Consider the following 20,871-nt stretch of genomic DNA (forward strand, 5'->3'; position numbering starts at 1 on the left):
ACTAGCATGTTTATAGAGAATGCGTTTCTGGCGGAGCTCTGAGAAAACGGAAGCTTTGAAGCATCACTTGGGAGATCTCGTCATCTTGGCCGGCATTCTCAGGCGGTCTCGAGATATGAACTTTGCAAGGCCATGCAGGTGATTGGATGGGTTACCATGGCCGTTTTTCTTACTGACGATGGAGAACGAATGCACCAGAAAGATAAAAAAAGAAAAAAAACATCCTTGGAAAACCCTAATAACTTCTATTATTATTTAAAGTTCAATGCGATGCCACAAGGTTTGGGAAAGCGTCATCTCTTGGTATTTGCGGAAATTTGAATAACAGTTCACTGGTCCACGCGTTAATTTATATTCGTTTCATTGAACTTAAATTCACTGGACGTCATGGCATCTTTATCTAAGGCATTGTCAGTAGGCTATATTTTGCGCCGTTAAGGAAATTAATATAAAGGAGGAACCCAAACTATTCAGTAATAAAACAAAAGCGAAATGGCCACGGCAATTTCAAAAGGTCCTTCAGTTAGTTACAATAGTAGCATCAGGCAGAAAACACAGAGATGTTGCATTTAAATATCTTATCTCGACGACTTTTTTTTCGCATATTATTGAAGGATTCAAGAATGATCCCATGGTTATGACGATAGTTGAACAAGAATATCCCCAATGAAGAAAGAAAAAGAAAAAAAGTAATAAAAAACACAAGGACATGATAATTTTTGTACACTTTTCTAGCTTTACAGTATAATCCCTGTTTGAAAAGGCGAGCTTTTTTTTTTTTCCGTGCAACATTATCATCTGTGATGGTCTCGCTGGGTCTCTGATTTGCACCCGATATTGTTCTCAGTGTAGCAGAATATACGTTAATTAGTCTGCATTGCCTCAGTGTGAATAAAATGACGAAATGTAGTTCGCACTTAAATTGAAATGTTTGTTGCTGTACATGAGAACAATCTAAAAAGAGAAGAAAAAAAAAAGAAAAAAAAATACTCAGCATTAACAACCAGATTATTGAGTCTATTCATTTTCACCACTATATTTAATAATTTGAGAATCAATTCTTTCCTATCAGTTCTATCTACTATGCATACCAGTGTAATAAAGTAATAAATGCTACTGTCATAAGTATTTTTTATCTCGTTTTCATAACTTACATTCTTATATGTGTATAAACATTTTTATCTTGTAGTTTTATAAATAATTATTAAATCCAAGGCGAATTCCTTTAGTGTATTGGACAACAACAACAACAACAACAACAACAACAACAACAACAACAACAACAACAATTATTATTATTATTATTAGTAGTAGTAGTAGTAGTAGTAGTAATAGTAGTGGTAGAAGTAGTAGTAGTAGTAGTAATAGTAGTGGTAGAAGTAGAAGTAGTAGTAGTAGTAGTAGTAGTAGTAGTAGTAGAAGTAGTAGAAGTAGTAGTAATCTTAGTCTTCGCTATGCTGGGACCTAAAGTTCTGTTGCTGTTCGAAATTCATTTCTATTCGCTTGCACGTCTTTCCTCTCCTCGACCAGACCACTTACAGAGCATTGCAGGCCCTTGGAAGCAAGTCTGCTGTGTGGAGGAAGTGTACCGCCTCACTGCTGCCTTGCCGAGCCCCTAATTCTCTACTGCCTAAACAACAACACAGCAAAGTAAGATTAGAAGACCACAGAATATTCTAAATGTAGTTCATTCCTGAGAGAGATAAAATTGAGTTTTTTTTTTTTAAAGTAGTAGTAGTAGTATTAGTAGTGTGTTTTGAAGCTATCACATAATTCGGCAGTTACACAGTTCGGCTACTACAATTTCAGCAACTTGTCACATAAATTAATAATTGTCCCTCTAATCTTAACTTGAAATAAATAAATAAATAAATATCTGTTATAGATATACACCACGTAGGCACCTTTCTTCCCTCAATTAAGTATTTTCCCGGCTCTCATTAAACTCCTCAGTTTATCATGTTAGCACGGAAACATTAAAATGATAACATAACTATTATCATTAACCACTGCAGACTCGCCAGGCCATGTAAGGAGAGTGCTGAGATGAGGAACCTGATGAAAAGAGAAAAAGGGAAAGAGAGAGAGAGAGAGAGACCTTGAAGGGGACTGTATAACCCATTGAGTACTCGTGAACCAGCCCCTTTCCAGTCCCGTAGAGCCGCCCACCACAACGGCTCTCACAACACAATGAACTCTCCAGGTAGGTGTACATACCAACATACACTATATTGCACTGGCTAAACTCGCTAGACTGAAGGCAGACTGAACCGGTGATCTAGTTCAAGTACCAGAGGGTAAGGCTGTTCAGGCAATCAGTCAGTCGGTCAGTGGTGTACTTGACTCAGGCACCTATAGAAGATCATGTGGCTTAACTTTCCTTGTTCCTTACTGTACTTAGGTCTTCTAGTGTCTCGGCCACTCTATGGTAGGCTGGACTTGTACGGGGCTTGTGAATTTTTACCTTGCCCAGTTAAACTAATCTTAATATTACGCCATGTTAGAATTTCGGTAAATATTGCCAATAGTGGCTCATTATGTATATTGCCGCCCCTCTCCAGGACAAGGAAACTTGGGGACCTGATGGGAATGCGTGGTTTCAGGATGGGGGATGCCAGATTTTGGAAACCAAGTCTGGGAAAACATTGCTTTTGGGGAAATCCCTAAAGAAAAAAAAAAAAAAAAAAAAAAAAACGGAATATCCACACACCCATACCCCTGTTACGCTATCCTAATCTTTTTAAGTCACTAACCTTGCTAAATGGGGATCTCTGCCTCCTATATCCCCCCTGGTACACTATCCTAACTGGTAAAATTAGTTTAATATAATACATCCCATCTTCCTTTCTTCTCTATACCCCATGAGCTTGGGTCTTGGTGGGAAAGCGGGGTTTTAGAGTGAGGAAAGCCAAATTTGGGCATTCATGGAAAGTCTAAGGATGAGATGCCATAATTTGAAAATGGGTTATTTTCTAGCATAACCTACTCTAACCTAACTGGGAACTTCCTAACAATTGGCTTCATTTCAGCAGGATTATTAAAAACTTAGACCAAACTTCACCAGTGCACTAATATCAGGTTCTGGTTTTCTCAGTCATCACAAATCCTGGCAATTCTGTTATTTTCATGCTTATAGCTCACAAATGGTGGTGTTGGTGAGAGGGTTAAGTCATAACCATGCAGTCAGTTACCTTGGTCAGAGTGAATGATTCATGCATCACTGGAGAACCACTGGTCAATCTGTGTTTAGTTATTTTTTTTGTTGCTTCTAACTTGCTTCATATTTTCAGGGCCCAGATGAAAACCACGAGCTTCCTTCACCTTAATACTCATCCGGACAACAATTAATTTATCAGCTCAACATTGTAGGTATATATTACATACATAAAATATGTGACAAAATAATGACCTTCAGATGCATTAGAACATTGTAGAATACTATAAACTATTATTATCATTGCCTAACATAATGCTTAATTTCATAAAACATTTTCCCTATATTTCCTCAAGATCCACAAGTACAGCCTTATAATTGGTGACTCGTATGTTTTGTTTCCCCATCCATCTCATTAAGTCAGTGTTCGTACTGTTATGGTATCAGAGTGAACCTGCTAACAGTGAGCAACATCTGTGGCAAGTGATGGTTCAAGTGAGTTGTGCTCCTCCACCCTCTCAGTGTGATCACCATCAAAGTCACAGCTAGTGTTCAGGACCCTCTGTGGTGTGTTCTTACCTAATTGTATTTTTTACAGGATTGACTCAAGCTCATAATGTCCCACCTTTAAAGTTAATTTCTCTTATTTATCTCAAAGCTGTGAATGCTCCTTGCACACACAACTTTGCCAGTCACTGCATTCCATTAGCTGATTGCTTCATCAGGAAAACCATACTTCCTCTCACTAAGTGCACTGAGTCTTCACTTCTTTGAAATAAACACCAGGTGTCTTGGGACGCAACTCATAATTTTATTTGTTACACTATTTCCTGTAAATTTCCTATTACATGCATTCGGACATGCATGAGAAACAATTTTGAGATTAAACAACTATAATGCCCTGTCATTTGGGCAGTATTTGGCATTGCCTTCAGTACAGCTTCCTTAAGAGCACTTCTTATTTCCATATATAGAGATGCTATATTTAGAACATTTGCATATACACTAATTAAAATAATCTGAAACCACACAGAATACCCTAGTATACAGCCACACAATTTTCTTGTCATTCAGTGGTGTAAGCATGCAATAATTTAAGAGTGAATGGAATTTTTGTCTTTAGTTGCAGAGAAACTCGAATGCCGTAACAATCTTAAATATATTTACGATTCTGTAGTGTCTGTAGTTCATGCATGGGCAGCAAACTTTTACTAATATAGAACAGCTCTATTGGGAACTAATCTATCCAGGGACATTGGGTACATTTCTTTTCTTTATCTCAAATTTAGCTTCTATTGCATATTTAACAAAAACCTGCATCATGATACATTTTATGAAGTCCATTCCTACATGGTAGATCCTAAAGCAAGCATATTTTTATCATTAGAAGGAGTGGACATCCACAAATGCTTATTAAACTTTTATCAGTTCTCCTATTTTATATTTACTTATTCCTTGATTCCTGCACAAAATTTATGCATCTGTGCTATGAAGGTCAAAGAGAACAGTTGACTTTTACTTTATTTCTAGCATTCCTTTATCTCCACAAGTCAGCCTATCCCATGAAGCAGCTAATGTGGGGCTATTCTGAATTAGAATTGTGCTACAGTTTTCTCTATTTTTCTTTCTTTTTTTTCCTTTTTTTTTTAGTAGTGATGCACCAAGTTTTATTTACTTTTCTTGTGTTATGTTATATTTCATTATTTCTTTGTATGTGCCTAGATTTCTTAAGCAACAAGTGATGGCATGCCACTCTGAGATGTTACCTTCCCTTCCTGCATCCCAAAGTCACCAGAACAATGGAAGTGTCACCCACCACCATAACCAGACAGTAAGTGCAGAACTGCCACTTGCTGCCACCACACTACACCACCTCATATGCAGACAAATGTAATCTCAGCTTCTTGAGAATCAGTTGCTTCTCAATAAATTATAGAAATATTGTTGATGGCAAATCTTGCATCCTAATACTTTGGATGTACCTCACGAGTTACATTACACACTGCCGTCACACAAAGCCTTCATCAGTACACTTTAGTAATGACATACTTGCATGCAATGGCCTGTTTTTTGAAACACTTTACTCTCTAATTGAGACTATCTTCAAAGACCACAGAGATGAGTATTTCGGTTCTCATAGGAGTTTTCCCATTGATTATGTAGAAGCATGAAAACACATTGAACACCCCAATGGCTTCCACTAGAGCTTGTTAAAAGTGGCTTATATCCTAATGCAACCTATCTATCTATAAAAGGCCAGCAGTCCCACACAGGGTGGCCTTTGGAGCCTGCTCGAATTAATATGAGTTTTGGTGCAGATGGGAGTTGGGCGCCTCAGCCGGACAGTCCAGCGCACCTACATCGGGAGGCGGTCCGGGTGCTCCCAGCCTGTCTTCATCCTCCTCTTGGTCCTGTCAGCCTTTGTCTTCATCTTCTTTCAGATGGCCAACTTAATTCCTCGAAAGCCAAGTGAGTTCATTCTTAATGAGTTTGTCTTACTGGTGATGAAAGCTTATCTTGCTGTACTGAGATAATTTATCCCATAGCTTGGTGATATGTTGGTGTGCAGTCAAAACATTCGTCAGCCTAACCTCAGTACCAGTGATGTGAAATACTGCATGCCTTACTGCTTGCTTCCATTATAATGCTGACACTGTACCACTACCCAGACACACAGATGAAGCCACCAATCAGAAGATATGACATAACAAACATGAATATTTGAGATAAAATCATTGATATCACATTAATCTTGTTGATGTAATGATAAGTGGAATCACCTTAATGACAGAGTAGGGAACATGAAGGATATTCTTGAGTCTAAAGTAAAGTAATGACTGACCAGATAAGGAAGGAAGATGGGAGAGTGTGATGTCATTTTCCATAAATAAATGCACATGCACTGGCCCACACACACACACACACACACACACACACACACACACACACACACACACACACACACACACACACACACACACACACACACCATAACATTACAAGACCAATAAACCTAATCTGATCAATTTTGAATTAAAAAAATATAATCTAGCCAGAAACTCATCAGGATGATATAACAATGACAGATTAACAGTGTGATTTATGTAGTCATTAATATATTTTATCAAATTTGCTTGAATAATGCAGCTGCAGTGTGGAGGGGTATGTTCTTCAGTTATTTTGTCCATCTGTTTTTATGTACGTATTAAATGTCTCCATTTACTGAATGTTGTGATTGTATTCAGTGTGGCAGTTTTTCAGTTGTAAGCAAGTGACCGTTTTTTGTAACATTATCCTATGACTACATACACTTTTTGTATTATTCTGTCATATGTATTTATTTATTAAATACTTGGACATTTGCACTGAATCATCATTGCTACCGGTCATACATTCACACTCCTTCTCATTCACACCACAAGCACTGCTCCAATAGAATTATGTCCACTCTTTGAATGTTAGCCTTCATTCCACACTCATCTTGCAGGCATGTGTTGGCATTATTGTGGTGGTCTGCACCTCACAGCTTCAGCAGTTGTGGCATGTCTGGTTGTGTTTACTGTGTGTGTTGCTACATTTGTGTCCCATCCAGCATCATAGTGTTCTGTTATTGCTTCCCTCACAAAAAGGTGCATGGAGGGATAATAACATGCTTATCTGATTTCTTACTGGTCCTTATGCAATCAACATTTTAGTTTTTGCACTCAACTCAGAGCATAGAAAAAGATGTGCAATTGTTATTAATTGTTATAAATAAATCTGTTGATCTACTTACAAACAGGTTCTGTTCCAAAAGGCCATTCATTCATAAGTCCATTTGTTCCAAAGTCCAACACTGCCATTCCACTGGTGTACTGTTAGTGTGTGTGGATCAGTGTCTTGGTGTTGGACCACTCAAGATTTGGCCATGCTCATATAAGCAATGTTTTTCTTGTGATGTTTCATGTTTTCTGAACAACCTCTAATTACTGTTTTGTTCATGAAGTACTATTAGTAATAACAAAATTAATATCTCCAATTTTACCTTGCTGTACTATTGGTACACAAAGATCAATGTCTTAGTTTCAGACAATTTTGACATGTAAATGCTCCACTTTACTTATTATGCCCACTTAAGCTTCCATTGTGATGGGCTGGCATTTCTTGGCACTACCACCTGCATCATCACTGCTTCTGCTCTAAACACTTGACATGTTGAAATGCTTAGGGTGGAAAGGCTGCTTGGGTATGTATGAGAGTGCTATTGTTCACAACTTTCAGCATCTGCTGCCACCAATCTGCATGAATGTGAATTATCCTTATATGCTAATTTTAACTAGACTTCTTAGTGAAAGTAAGCAGGTTACCAGGTAAATTTTCAGTGGAAAGATTTTTTGTAACAGTACTGTACCACAATAACGTAATACCAAGCAAATCATAACATTTAAGTTATACTAAGATTAGTCTTTCAAATACAACTGTGTCAAAGTTATGACAATAATTTGAATGCAAAATATTAAACTTCCTAATCATCATTGTATGAGAGGCTCATTATGACAGTTATATGAAAAAAGTGGAATTGTATGATTCAATCTGTACTATAGTTCTCTTTATTATCTTTCAGCTCCACTATTTGCTTGGGCCTCCAGTGCAGAGCGAGACATTGCTGTGTACGTGAGGCCTGACCGTCCCACAGCACTCCTCCAACCCACCAAGCTGTGTGAAGACCCACCCTTTGTCATCATCATGATTCCCAGTGCTGTAAACCACAGCCTGGAGAGAGACATAATCAGGAGGACATGGGGACAATGGGCTGGCAGTGACCTCTCTCTTGTCCTTGCCAGTGATACCCAACCACCACAAAGGAACAACAAGACCACCAAAAAGCACCTCAATGTGCTGACAGCACATGCTCCACCTCCCAGGAAAGCCAAGATGGTGTTCTTGCTGGGGAGGACTGCTGGGGACAATCCAATCAGCAGCTCAGTTATAGAGGAAAGCCGCCGGTTTGGTGATGTGTTGGTGGAGGACTTTGTAGACTCTTACACTAATCTCACCCTCAAGACAGTGTTCATGCTCAAGTGGGTTCAGCAGCACTGCCCCAAGGCTCAGTATGTCATGAAGGTGGATGATGACATATTCCTCAATGTTCCTAACCTGCAGTACAGTCTCCTCAACAAGACAGCCACCACGTCCTACCTGGCCGGCACCCTCATCTGTGGGGCGCGGCCTATCCACAACCAGTGGTCCAAGTGGTACACGCCGCGCTACATGTTTCGAGAGGGCAAGTACCCAAACTATCTCTCTGGCACAGGCTATGTCATGTCTGGGGACCTGGTCAAGCCTCTCCTGGATACTGCAGTGAGTACACCTTATTTCCACCTGGAAGATGTCTTCCTGACTGGAATTTGTGCTAAAAAGATTGGAGTTCGCCCATCTGATAACATAGGGTTTAGCTACCAGCCCCGGGGTAACAGTCCCTGTGTGTTCAAGGAGGTGATAATGGGTCATGAGGTTGTTCCTCTGGAAATGGCAAGACTATGGAATATGTTGAATCAACCAAGTATTCTTGCAAAATGTAACCCTTTGAAGAAATCTCAGATTAGAAGTTATTTTCCAACTAAATGTAGCTGGAGCTGAAACTTTTTGCAAGGCTCATTATTGTTGAAGTCGCTGAATGTTTCAGCAATATATTTATATTTCATCACAATATTTACTTGTACTTAATATGCTATTCTCAAGAAAAAGGATATTTTTAAATATTGCTAGACATCAAGTATTGGCCTTGAAGCATTAGAGCATCTAGCATTTGCTGCTTTCTCAGTGCAAAAGTAGATTTGTACAAGATCTTCAGATATTCATTCTTTGTTCGTATCACCTCTGCAGTTTAAAAGTACTAAAATGACAGAGACCTCCCTTATTAACTGTGACTCAGCTTCTTTCATAACACACAGCTGCCCATCCTTGAAAATATGCATTTTTTTGACACATGAAGCCCTATCCACCACGCTATTGTAAATCCTCAGCGCAAACCACTACAGTACCTTACATTCTCCTTACATACTCATCCTTGCCCAGTAAACACTCACAGATCCTGTTAATATTCAGACACTCAATACACTCAAACCATCAGTCTTATTTTTCTGTGAATGTGAGAGGTGAAGGTGTCAAGGCAGCAGCTGTTTAAAGGTTGAGGTCTTTGTTTCATTTTGATGGGAGGAAGAATAAGATTTTTAACTATTAATACAAAGTAGTTTATGGCAATCCTCCATCTTGTGTGTGGAGATTTAGGATAAAAAGGTAGAAAACTAACTAGTTACATAAATAGTTTTAATATTTATTCAGATTTTTATCCAAAGAGGCTGTGTACATAGCTGATAGCTTTTGCAGTGTTATAAGTGCCATTGTATTCCCACACACCACAAGGCAAATCGTAATTCACTACATTATCTTGGTGGACGTCTGCACTACCAAGTTATAGTGTAAGTATTGAGTTACTCCACCATCCTCAATCAAATCATTGGTGATAAACTGTAACTGTAAAGATTCTCATTGTGTTGAATCTCAATGATACCTGAGCAATCTGTGTCTGTGATAAATATATGAAGAGTTTATTATGAAGAGTTATATGAAGAGAGCTGTTCAGTATCACAACACAAGCACCTAGTCACAATGGCCTTGCTTTGTTGCTGACATGTCCTAGTCTTTTTTTATGCTATGGCAGTCTGCCAAAATTATATACTGCTGTGCATTATATCAGTATACAATCATGTAATGTGCTATAAGCCATTTACAGATATATGTAAATACACTCACTCTAACACAAAAGTGTTATGTGTTAGTGCCTCTGAGGCAGACCTTATGGCCACATTATTTGTTGAGGGTCAGATGAGCCCATAGGGAAGTGATCTGAGAGGTGAAGTGTTGTGGTTACCAGACGGGCATTGGTTCAGGTACTGCAGCATCACACCTTGTCCTCCCATCACCCACACACCTGCAGGTTGTAGTGTTGGCTGGGAATGTAACACTTGTTCACTTCACACATTGTCATCATTGTTTTGAGAAGCTCTATAATGAGGTGCTGTGTGTTGTCTTTGTTCACTTTATGGTATATACTCGTATCTTCCAACTGTATGGTCTCCAGCAGTCACCAGATGGACAAGGTTGACACACAAACATTTTGCCTCCCAAAATGACATAAAGAGTGATGTGAACTTAGCAATTGTTGTTACACAAGTTTAGCCTTGCATAAAAACAGTTTCAGAGTTAGGCCTTCTTTTTCTTACTTAAGCCTCTTTTTTTTTAATCTATCAGTTTAAATATCTACCAGTCTGTCTATGTCTAATCTCTGTTTCTAAGAATTGTGCCAGTGTGCAAGTGCCTGGTACTTGTTTTGAAAGGTGACTAACATGTACAGAGCAAGGAGACTGGGATCTTCTCTCTGTTATTAACCCAGCAATGGGACAAGGTGTGATGTTTTGTCTCAGTTACCTGACTTTAAGGGATATGTTAACCAGTTATATAGATTGGTAAATCAATCAATCAAAATATATATATATATATATATATATATATATATATATATATATATATATATATATATATATATATATATCTCTCTCTCTCTCTCTCTCTCTCTCTCTCTCTCTCTCTCTCTCTCTCTCTCTCTCTCTCTCTCTCTCTCTCTCTCTCTCTCTCTCTCTCTCTCTCTCTCTCTCTCTCTCTCTCTCTCTCTCTCTCTCTCTCTCTCTCTCTCTCTCTCTCTCTCTCTCTCTCTCTCTCTCTCTCTCTCTCTCTCTCTCTCAATCAATCATCCTCTCTCTCTCTCTCTCTCTCTCTCTCTCTCTCTCTCTCTCTCTCTCTCTCTCTCTCTCTCTCTCTCTCTCTCTCTCTCTCTCTCTCTCTCTCTCTCTCTCTCTCTCTCTCTCTCTCTCTCTCTCTCTCTCTCTCTCTCTCTCTCTCTCTCTCTCTCTCTCTCTCTCTCTCTCTCTCTCTCTCTCTCTCTCTCTCTCTCTCTCTCTCTCTCTCTCTCTCTCTCTGGCATTTCATAGAAACACTGAGAAGCTGATCTGAAGGCATGATAAGCCTGTGGCCCTGAGAGGCCTTCACCAGGGATCTGACCTGTGGCAGGCAAGATGACCACCTGAGTGGATTCTGCTCAGGCTTGATTCTCCTGTCACTAGATTTTCACTGATTCATTCAGGACTGTAGAATCAGGTGTCCTCAGGAATCCTTGCATTGTATTTAGGAAGATTAGCTGTTATAATTTATCTCTTTTCACATATTCATTTTTTACCTCCACCTTCCCTCTCTCTCTCTCCCTCTCTCCATTTTACAGACTGCCATTTGTTTGTGTGAATTACATAAGACATATCATAACTAATTAATACATTACTCTATACTGTACATGAAGGTGTGAAAAATTACTGTTTTAATCTAAGTGAACTTTGTCCTTTGAAAATGAATGAATCTCACAGTGAAGTCCTAACAATAACATGAATGTTTGATAATGGAAAGATCAAAAGACAAGGGATTATACATATGCATAATTAATTGAGTGCCACAATATGAAAACAATGTTTTCCAGCATCAGTAGAAACCTGTGATTTTACTGTTGGTGGCACTTTTTCTATTACTAAATGTTATCTTTTTTAATCTAGTTATACCCTATATTCATAAATTCATTCTTTCTTTTGTAGTTAAATGAAAGTGAAGGCAATGTGATGTGTGTATTTGTTAAACTGGATTCCTTTTTTTTTTTTTTTATGTTGAATATTTACAAAATAATTGATGTAAACTTTCCTGATGTTTATTATAATATTTGGAATTCAGTAATGAAATGTACTTGGATGAATGCCATCATATGTTGTGACTGACTGCATGGTGATGTCATCTTTGTATGAACAGCTGTCAAAAGTGAAGACAATTATTCAGAATGTATTGACAGTGCACTGTTATCATGAACACTTGTGTCATGCATGTTTCATATTTTACATTCCTTGTGTGGTGTTATAATTTTTCATTATTTAGGTATACATACATTTAGATTTCAGCTTTGAGTGTCTCTTACTCTAATAATACACGAGTCGGTTATAACAAAGAAATGTTGCATTTTTTCACCACTATTGTTTGTCAGTTTTGAGACAGCAGTGCTTTACTTTCAGGCTGAGATCTGAAGTATGTGGCTTTACTGTCTCATAGTTGTAAGTGTCTCAGTGCCACATTATTGCCACAGTATACTGCAGAAATCTTGCATGTGTACTTTCTCTGAGATCTGAGGAAAATGTTCATTCATGCATTTACTTCTGTTTGTTTATATGTTGGTAGGACTTAACTCAAGTAAGGGGGTGTGTGAATCATTGTGCACAATATTAAGAGTATAAGAATGACTGGCTGTATGGTTTTGTCAAGATGGGAAGTTTAATCACTTTCTACATACACTGACTTTGACTTTGTTTAGAATTCCTCTTTAATCTCAAGTCCCATGATCTGCTAAGAATCCATCAATTGCCAGGCTTCGTGAGGAGGCTGAGAATGGATCAGAGGACTTTAGATTGAGAGAAAACACAAAATGGCAATGGGTGTGGTTGTTTCTTGACCTTACATAAACCACAACTATACAGCCTTACACTATCAATATATAGTTTATTGATTAGATGATGCTGAGTAGCTTTGTTGTATTGTGCTCAGCTCATGAAAAGGTTACACGTTTGATCCTGGTCCACAGTATTGTCTTGGTGGGAGAGGGAGTGCTGTCATAAGCCTGGCCAGCACCATGTGACCTCTTTGTTGTGGTGCTTTAACTCAATCTGAATGTTTCTTAAATTTGTGTCCATCACAGGTCACAAAGGACACTGATGTTATGCCACTAATGTATTATTGTGCTGAGAACCTTTAAGGACACCCAACTTACTTATAGAACCAGGATGTTATTGTCACATTTTTCAGACTTGTGTGTCGTAAATCTAACCTTGTGTCATGAATGTTTGTGTCTCAACAGTTAAGACTTCTACAGCCACTGAAAAGTTACTTCTATTACAAGACTCACAATTGGTTCAGGAAGTATTTTGTAAGAATGATTAACTGTTTGATGCCCAAAGGCAACAGTAATTTTGAGTTTCATGGACTTTTATGAAGTATTATTAAAAGACTTTTTGTGCCAATAAACTGGTTAATACTCACATCCATGCTGACCACACAGCATGTGAATGTGCCATTAATATCTTTACTGTGTGTTGAGATGACAATTACATATTGAATTCAGTACTGAAAAAGCAGTTCATATGACCTTTATCAACAATCAAACAAACTTCAGGCATTAGGAAATGTTTCCATTCAAGTGTACACTTGTGGTCAATTGTTGACTTGTCACTCACATCCCTTGTGTTTGTTTCCTCTCAGTCTCCACAGAAAACCTAACAACAGATAGATTGGCAATGGAGGGAAAGCATGAAGCACAGTGAAGTAAGTGGTGTGAGTTAATGAACTTTTGTCCATGACTGTACTATGAAATCAAGAAAAATATGATGCATTTTTGTGAATGTGTGTACAGTAGTTATGGGAGAGGGAAAGACAGAACACTGGTGCTGGAGAGTGAAGGTTGACTGGAAGGAAGAAAAAAGTTAATACATTCACTGTTATTTTGCAGCTTATCAATGCAATACTCTATCAAGCTGTTACACCATAAATCAAAAAAGCTTATGATCTGATTGTATTGAACACAGAAACAAACATCATATGCACTTTTTTCTTAGCCAAGCCCAAACCATCACTGCCTATTGATATCATTATAACAGAAATAAATAAACAGATGAATTTAACTGTTTATCTTTTATAACCTTCATCTGACTGAGAGGAATGGGAACTGTCCATTCTGTACCCTTACAATGAGACATGGTGACTGTGACCCATCTAAGAGGACTTGAAACCCTCTATTCTTACTCTTGCAATGAGACAAGGTAACAATAATTCAAGAGGACTGTGAATCTTATACATTTATTCCTACAATGACAAGATGACAATAGCTAATCCAAGAGGAATGAGAATCTCAATGTTGTACTCTTGCTCTAGTGGTGAGACAATTAAACAAGTCTGTACTCTTCCTAATACAATGAGATACGGTGACAATAATCTAAGAGAACTGGGAACCTTATACATTGTACTTTTAATTGCTACATTAAGGCAAAGTAAGTAGATGCCCTCTCCTCTGCACCCTTGCCAATACAATGAGATGAGGAACAATAATGTAAGACAACTGGGAACCCTATACAATACATTCTTATTCCTACAGTGGCATAAAGCAGGAATCACTATTAAGGTCTTAACTTAAATGCCTCATTTTAAGGGGAAACTCAATTTGGTGTAAACATTATTTTACATAAAAAGAAATCAGCCGATTAGCATGAATAACTGTTAGCATGGGCATGAAGGAGGAAAATAATGAAAGGTTGATTTTGTCTTTCCCAAGGAACGAAAATAGACATAAAGGCTGAAGTGTAAAAATACCTATAAAGTTTTGAACGATTAGAGGAGCAAATTGTATAGCAATGAAAGGGTTGTTGTTATTATTATTATTATTATTATTATTATTATTATTATTATTATTATGTGTGTTATGTTCCACCTTTTTGAGTCTAAAATGGGGTGAGTACAGTTTTCCTTACCTAGCTTTCCTATTCACGTCCATTACCACCGTCTAGAATATTAACTCTCTCTCTCTCTCTCTCTCTCTCTCTCTCTCTCTCTCTCTCTCTTTTTGCCGGCAATATAGACAACAAGTTCCTGTCTTACTTTTTTCCCCAGTGTCCCTCAATCTGCATTCTCTGAGCCTGCCCGGATCCCGCGCGATTGGGGGCAGGGCAGCTCACGGGGACACTGATTACAAGCCTTTCCATTTCAAACTATGTATTTACCTTCATCTGTCTTGTTCTGCTTCCACAAATCCCTCGTAAACCTTCTGTGTGTGTGTGTGTGTGTGTGTGTGTCAGTGTGGATGCGTGCTCAACTCTCTTCATCAGATTTCTGTGTTTATTTTTGGTCTCCCTCACTTTCAAGTCCAATTACTATGGTTTATCTTTCCTCCAGTCGTGATTCTGTGTCCAGTTTTATATATTCATTGTAACTCGTGTTTCTTTTGTTTCTTAGCAGTTTTAGATGACGAATTCTGTTTACCGTACTTTTTGCTAGTTTTCATTATTTCAACTGACCTCGTTTTCTTTCAGTTTGTACTATAATAATTTTTGTATCTTTCTCTTTCGCTATATGTATGCCTGCATTTAGGTACATCTATCTATCTATCTATCTATCTATCTATCTATCTATCTATTTATCCACCAAGTCTTACATCACCCCACAAGTGCAGCACCTTAAACAAGCAAACCACTTAACCAATCCATTCATCCATCCATCCATCCATTAGTCAGTCAACTCTCTGGAACACCACGAACAACCACCACCACCACCACCACCACCAAAACTCGCAACCAAATCACACAAGGGGAGAGATGGATGGAAGGGCGGGCGCTGGGAGACAGTGAGTGTGAGTGACTCTTTCCAGCACGTCTTGCTAACACATCTATACTTGAATGTGAGAGCAAGAAGTTTCAACCCAACGTACCTAAAGCCATTTGCAGTTAGTGTTAAACTTTTCATATTATTCCTTGCAAGTGGGTGTCTTAATATGACTTTCTTTGTTTTTAGATGGTGAAAACGAGGGTGAGGAGGAGAGAGAGAGAGAGAGAGAGAGAGAGAGAGAGAGAGAGAGAGAGAGAGAGAGAGAGAGAGAGAGCAAATATTTTTCCATCATGAGTGGGAGGAAAACAAACAACAACAACGACAAGGCAGAAAAAAAAGCGATAAAAGTTGAGAGGTAAGCACACACACACACACACACACACACACACACACACACACACACACACACACACACCCTACCACCCTGCCATGCATACCCGAGGCTACCCATGAACCTGCCAGCGCGTCTGTCTCCGTGTCTCCGTGCGCAGGGCGGCGGCAGAGGTGGAGGCGGCTTCGGCGGGGTCAGTGAGGGCTGGGAGTCGCGCACACCAACACACTCCCGCGCTCCCTTCACTCTCACACACACCTGTTGGTCTAGCGAGCGCTCAGGTGTCTGTCTCTCTTCGTGTGTAGCGTGGCGTGGGGTCAGGATAAAGTGTCAAGTGTGGGTCTGGCATGTGTCTGGGTGTGTGTGCGGTGTGTGGTGCATGGTGTGCGGTGTGTGAGGTTGTGGTGAGTGAGTGAGTGAGTGGAGGATAATGAACGCTGGTGTGGGTCGCTCACCTCACCTCTCACTCACTCGTAACTCCATCGCCACAACCGCCACCATCACCGCTAAAGCTAAACTTGCTTTCGTTACGCTCATCGGGCAAACTAACTCACAGAAGAAGCTAAAAAAAGAAACAAAAAAACACGCCAATTCACACTGAAACAGAAAAAGAAACTGGAAAAAAAAACATAAAGAAAAAAAAAGAAAGAAAAAACAAACTAGACACAACCTCTGTAAAAAGCAAAACTAACCTAACTGTCAAACAATCGTATCGTATTGTGTTTTAACGACATAGAAAAAAAGAAAAAGAAAAAGAAAACTAATACTTAAATAAAACCAGCCCGTCCCAGGCACCTCGACCCTCACCTGCCCATACCAGGTACGTACGTCCATGAATTGCTTTGTTACACCTGAATTCACCTGTCGGAGGCTCTGGGGGAGGATGGGGAGCAAAGGAGGGAGCGGGATGATTCTCTTGTTGACGTCACGAAGGGGAGATAAGAGAGGGGGTGGGGTGGGGGGTCGAGGAATTGATGTTAGGGGAGGAAAGGTACGAGAGAAGGGGAGAGGGAAATGGAAGGGAATAAAAAGAAGGGAAAGGTAAGAGATTAAAGTGAAAGATAGGGAATTGGGGGAGGGAATAAAAGGAAGAGAAAAGATAAGGGGATAAGCAAGGAAATATAGGCAATAAGAAGGAAAAAAACTAAGATAAGAAAAGGCAGAAGATGTTAGGAAGGAATGGGAGGGAGGAAAAAGATAGAGGAGACATTAAGGGAGGAAAACACAGGGAACAAGAGATGCTGAGAAGAAAATAGGGAACAGAGAGAAAGAGAAGGCTAGGAATTAGGGAGACGTTAGTAATGGAGAGAGAAAAGAGAGAAAAAGAAAAGAGGAATACAGGAAAAAAGAAGGGAAAAGAGAGAAAAGATGATAGGAAATTAAGGAAAAGAGGAAAATAGGGGATAGGGATGTTAAGGGGAAAGAATAAGAAAAGGAAAAAAAATAACGGGATTTCACAGGTGAGGGAAAATAAAGGGAAAGATGTTAGATTCGACGATATTCTGAAATAGATTTGTCAAGTCTTTTATGCGTCAGTCACCTATGCACAGTTGTCCGGAGAAATGGTGCCATTGTACGCAGTTTCAGGCCAAAAATAAGCATCAGACGATTTACTCCACCAATCGCAGCCACAGCCACAGATCCTCTTGGTATGTGTGAAACTCTTGGACGTGAGGTAGTTCATTAGCTCAATAAACCTTTGACTATTATCTGGCACAGCTTTTCTTAGTTACTTATCACTCTGAGACATCTTTACTTGTTCCAGTCGTTATATCGGGTAGAAATTGAAAAAAAAATCTCTTCTTTTTAATTCCCTTCTTTCTCGTAGATGCTTATAAAGATTTCATGCATTGCTTCTGACTTTGTTCATTGTTTCGTATTGTAGTGAAGGGGTCAATATTATTAGATTCAAAGACATGGGATGCAATGGACTTGGTGACATCATTTCTCGGGGCAAATGTACATGAATTTCAGTATTTTTTTTTTCTTCTTCTTTTTTATCTGACTAGGTATTGGTAAGTTAGGTTTTCCAGTTCAGTTTGATTTTTTCTATAATCTTTCAGCCGATTATATAAATATTAGTTTTAAAAGTGTTTCTAATATTCTTTATCTCCATTTTCGTTGTTTCATCTGATTATTAGTTACAATTATAAGTTCATATGTACCTGTAATCACTAGTCTTATAATCAAGGTGCCATCAAGCACTAATTATCATAACACATCACGTAATTTAGTTCCAAATTACGTTCCTCATTTAACTTCTCGCTATAGTTATACTACACGTTCACCTCTCAGTGCAATCACCACTTTTATAATCAAGGTGTAATCAAGAACTTAATATGAATCTGTCACGTCACACCTGCACTTTCATCTTACCTGCCAATTTGCATACACCTGTCCTTGCATCTTCTCCAAATCCACACGGAATCCTCTTCATTATTATTTCTGCATTCTTTTCACATTCTCTTCACATCTTTTGTATCTTCATGTCGTCTTTGCATTTTTATCATTATTTTTCGTTCACCCTCTTCGCATACGTGTCGCATTTCTCTCACATCCGTTTTTCTCGTGTTTCCGTCAGATCATCACCTAATCCTCTTCACATTCTCTTTGTAAACACATCATCATCGTCACTACATACTCTTCGGATCTTCGCCGCATTTTCACTGCACACCCTTCACACCCCAGCAGCAAATTCATCACATACTGTTCACATTCTAACTACAATTCCTTCACATCATCCTTGTCTCCTGTTCACATTCTTCCCGCATCACCCCAGCCATATTTTCACTACAACACTCCTCAAATCCTCATCAATTATCCTTGCATACTCTTCACAACCTCATCTTCTCGTCACATCCCCATATAAACTGTGCATCCTCATCCTCTTTCTCGTCGCATCTTCACCCTATACCCTTCACATCCTCCTCTTCCCCGTCGTATCCAGAAGGGACACCCAATCGCCAGGAGCTCGTCGCCTCTTACCCGCACTAATCCGGTCATCATTCTATTATTACGGAGACCGCTTCGCTTCCTCGCATTCTGTAATTCCCTTTCATTCAGGCCCTTTGTTCCTTCCACTGCAATCACTTTCCGCACCACGAGCCTGTTTACGCGGCACGGCTCTGTGTTTGGCGTTTTGCACGGGGTTACGAATGAACAGAGGTGAATGCATAATGCTGGGTGATGGATGAACGGTTGAGTGGTGTTTCAGTACGTAGGTCAGATCAGAGATACAAAATGAGCTGCAAATTTGGGTAGTTTAGGTGTGTGATTTTTTAAAATTTAATTTCTCTTACTTATTTATCATTTATTTCATTATTATTCATATTTTTTACATATTATCTACTCATTCTTTTATTTAGGCAAGTAGGTGTGTAAGTGCTGGTTTGTGTGATCTATCGTACGTGTGTTAGTATATTATCGAACATCAGACAGAAACACTAAATACGAGTATATGTAGAGTACAGGTAGACGAGTGCACAGATGTATAGATAGTAGACACGAAGATATATAGATGGACAAAAGGTGTGTGTAAACAAGAAAATATATAAAAATTTAGTAAGTAGCTTAGAGTATGACCTAAAATTAACTAAAAATATATGGGTTGGACTTATGTGGATATAGATACACAGGAGAGATGGACTGTGCAGAAAGGCAAGCTGAGATACATAGATGGATAGATGGATAGATAGATAGATAGATAGATAGATAGATAGATAGATAGATAGATAGATAGATAGATAGATAGACAGACAGACAGATAAACAAACAGATGCAAAAATAGATGGATGTGTTTCTTAAATACTCGAGTAGACAAACAGATAGATAGAAAGATAGACAGTTTGACATATCGGTTGTTTGTCTGTCTGTCTGTCTGTTTGTTTGTTTTCGTTAAGCTTTTTCCTCGCCAAGCCGGTGTAGCATTCAAATTGACACTCAGGTTACAAGCGAAGTGTTTCTGTATGTATGTGTGTGTGTGTGTGTGTGTGTGTGTGTGTGTGTGTGTGTGTGTGTGTGTGTGTGTGTGTGTGTGTGTGTGTGTGTGTGTGTGTGTGTAAGTTTATCAGTCAACCTTCCTAACTATATATGCTTCAAATTATCTACTTACCTAGCTACCTATCTACCTGCCTATCTATCTATCTATCTATCTGTCTACCTATACATCTATCTACCTAATTATCTATCCATTTACGTATTTATATATCAAACAATGAATCAACAAAAAGAAAATCAATCAATATCAATTTATCTACTTAACTATCTATCTACCAATACATCAATAAACTTATCCATTCATCCACCTATCTAAGCACTGACGTACCTATCCACCTATCCACCTACCCATCCACCCGCACATCTACAAAAACACCAGATCGTCTTTTTCTCCCTTCTCTTTCCCACTCGTACATTCGGAACCGCCTCCTTCAGATTGCTTGGTTTTGCCCCTCGATCTCATTGCAACTGACTCCTTATTGTCAATCTGCCTGAGTCCTACGCCTCCACATTCCAACTGACTTGTCTCCGCCTTCTGTTACTTCCCTTTATGGGCTCAGTTTGCTTAGCTTAAATGTACTTGGTTTCCCCTTACATTCCCATTCCAAGATACCAGGATTTTTCTAACTGGTACTTACATATTCTCGTTTGGTGTTCCAGTAAGTGCTGTTTGTAGTTGACGTTTTAGTTTTTCCTTGTATTACTAATCGATCAGTTCCTGTTTTTATTTACCTTATATTTTTATTTTTATTATTTCTTTTTATCTATTTTTTTTTTTTTTTCACAAGTGCACTACTAAGATATGAATTCCACATGCTAAGGTTATCACATTCTTCATCCATGTTGTAAGTTTATGACTCAAATCAATATCATTCTTGCCTTCCTCATACATCTTTCT

At 38.8% G+C, this 20,871-nt stretch overlaps 3 protein-coding genes across 7 annotated transcripts in view; 2 read left to right on the forward strand and 1 right to left on the reverse strand.

Moving 5' to 3' along the window:
* LOC135091071 (uncharacterized) overlaps positions 1–20,871 on the reverse strand; it is a 53,837-nt gene that overhangs the window by 18,184 nt on the left and 14,782 nt on the right. The window lies entirely within an intron of this gene.
* On the forward strand, positions 1,522–10,707 carry LOC135091063 (beta-1,3-galactosyltransferase 1-like). Of its 5 annotated transcripts, XM_063988414.1 has the most exons (7): positions 1,522–1,650; positions 2,016–2,203; positions 3,291–3,365; positions 4,877–4,985; positions 5,473–5,623; positions 7,362–7,379; positions 7,758–10,707. In XM_063988414.1, exons 4-7 carry the CDS (start codon positions 4,896–4,898, stop codon positions 8,771–8,773), a joined length of 1,275 nt encoding a protein of 424 aa, XP_063844484.1. In that variant the 5' UTR covers positions 1,522–1,650; positions 2,016–2,203; positions 3,291–3,365; positions 4,877–4,895; the 3' UTR covers positions 8,774–10,707. The 5 variants fall into 5 exon arrangements, with proteins under 5 accessions (XP_063844484.1, XP_063844488.1, XP_063844485.1 ...); XM_063988415.1 differs by lacking the exon at positions 1,522–1,650 and having other exon boundaries at positions 1,927–2,203; positions 3,291–3,369; XM_063988418.1 differs by lacking the exons at positions 1,522–1,650; positions 4,877–4,985 and having other exon boundaries at positions 1,926–2,203.
* Positions 15,944–20,871, forward strand: part of LOC135091072 (5-hydroxytryptamine receptor 2B-like) — a 126,749-nt gene continuing 121,821 nt past the window's right edge. The window contains 1 exon segment of the mRNA XM_063988433.1: positions 15,944–16,797. The gene's annotated coding sequence lies outside the window, so the exon portion shown is untranslated.

Source organism: Scylla paramamosain, chromosome 36 (genome assembly GCF_035594125.1).
Source record: "Scylla paramamosain isolate STU-SP2022 chromosome 36, ASM3559412v1, whole genome shotgun sequence".
Classification (NCBI taxonomy): Eukaryota; Metazoa; Arthropoda; class Malacostraca; order Decapoda; family Portunidae; genus Scylla; species Scylla paramamosain.

Excerpts from the sequence above, each read along its gene's own strand:
- LOC135091063 (XM_063988414.1), top strand. The coding sequence starts at position 4,896 with ATGGCATGCCACTCTGAGATGTTACCTTCCCTTCCTGCATCCCAAAGT. Across the intron at positions 4,986-5,472 it reads CCCACCACCATAACCAGACA|ATGGGAGTTGGGCGCCTCAG; the intron begins GTAAGTGCAGAA and ends GTTTTGGTGCAG.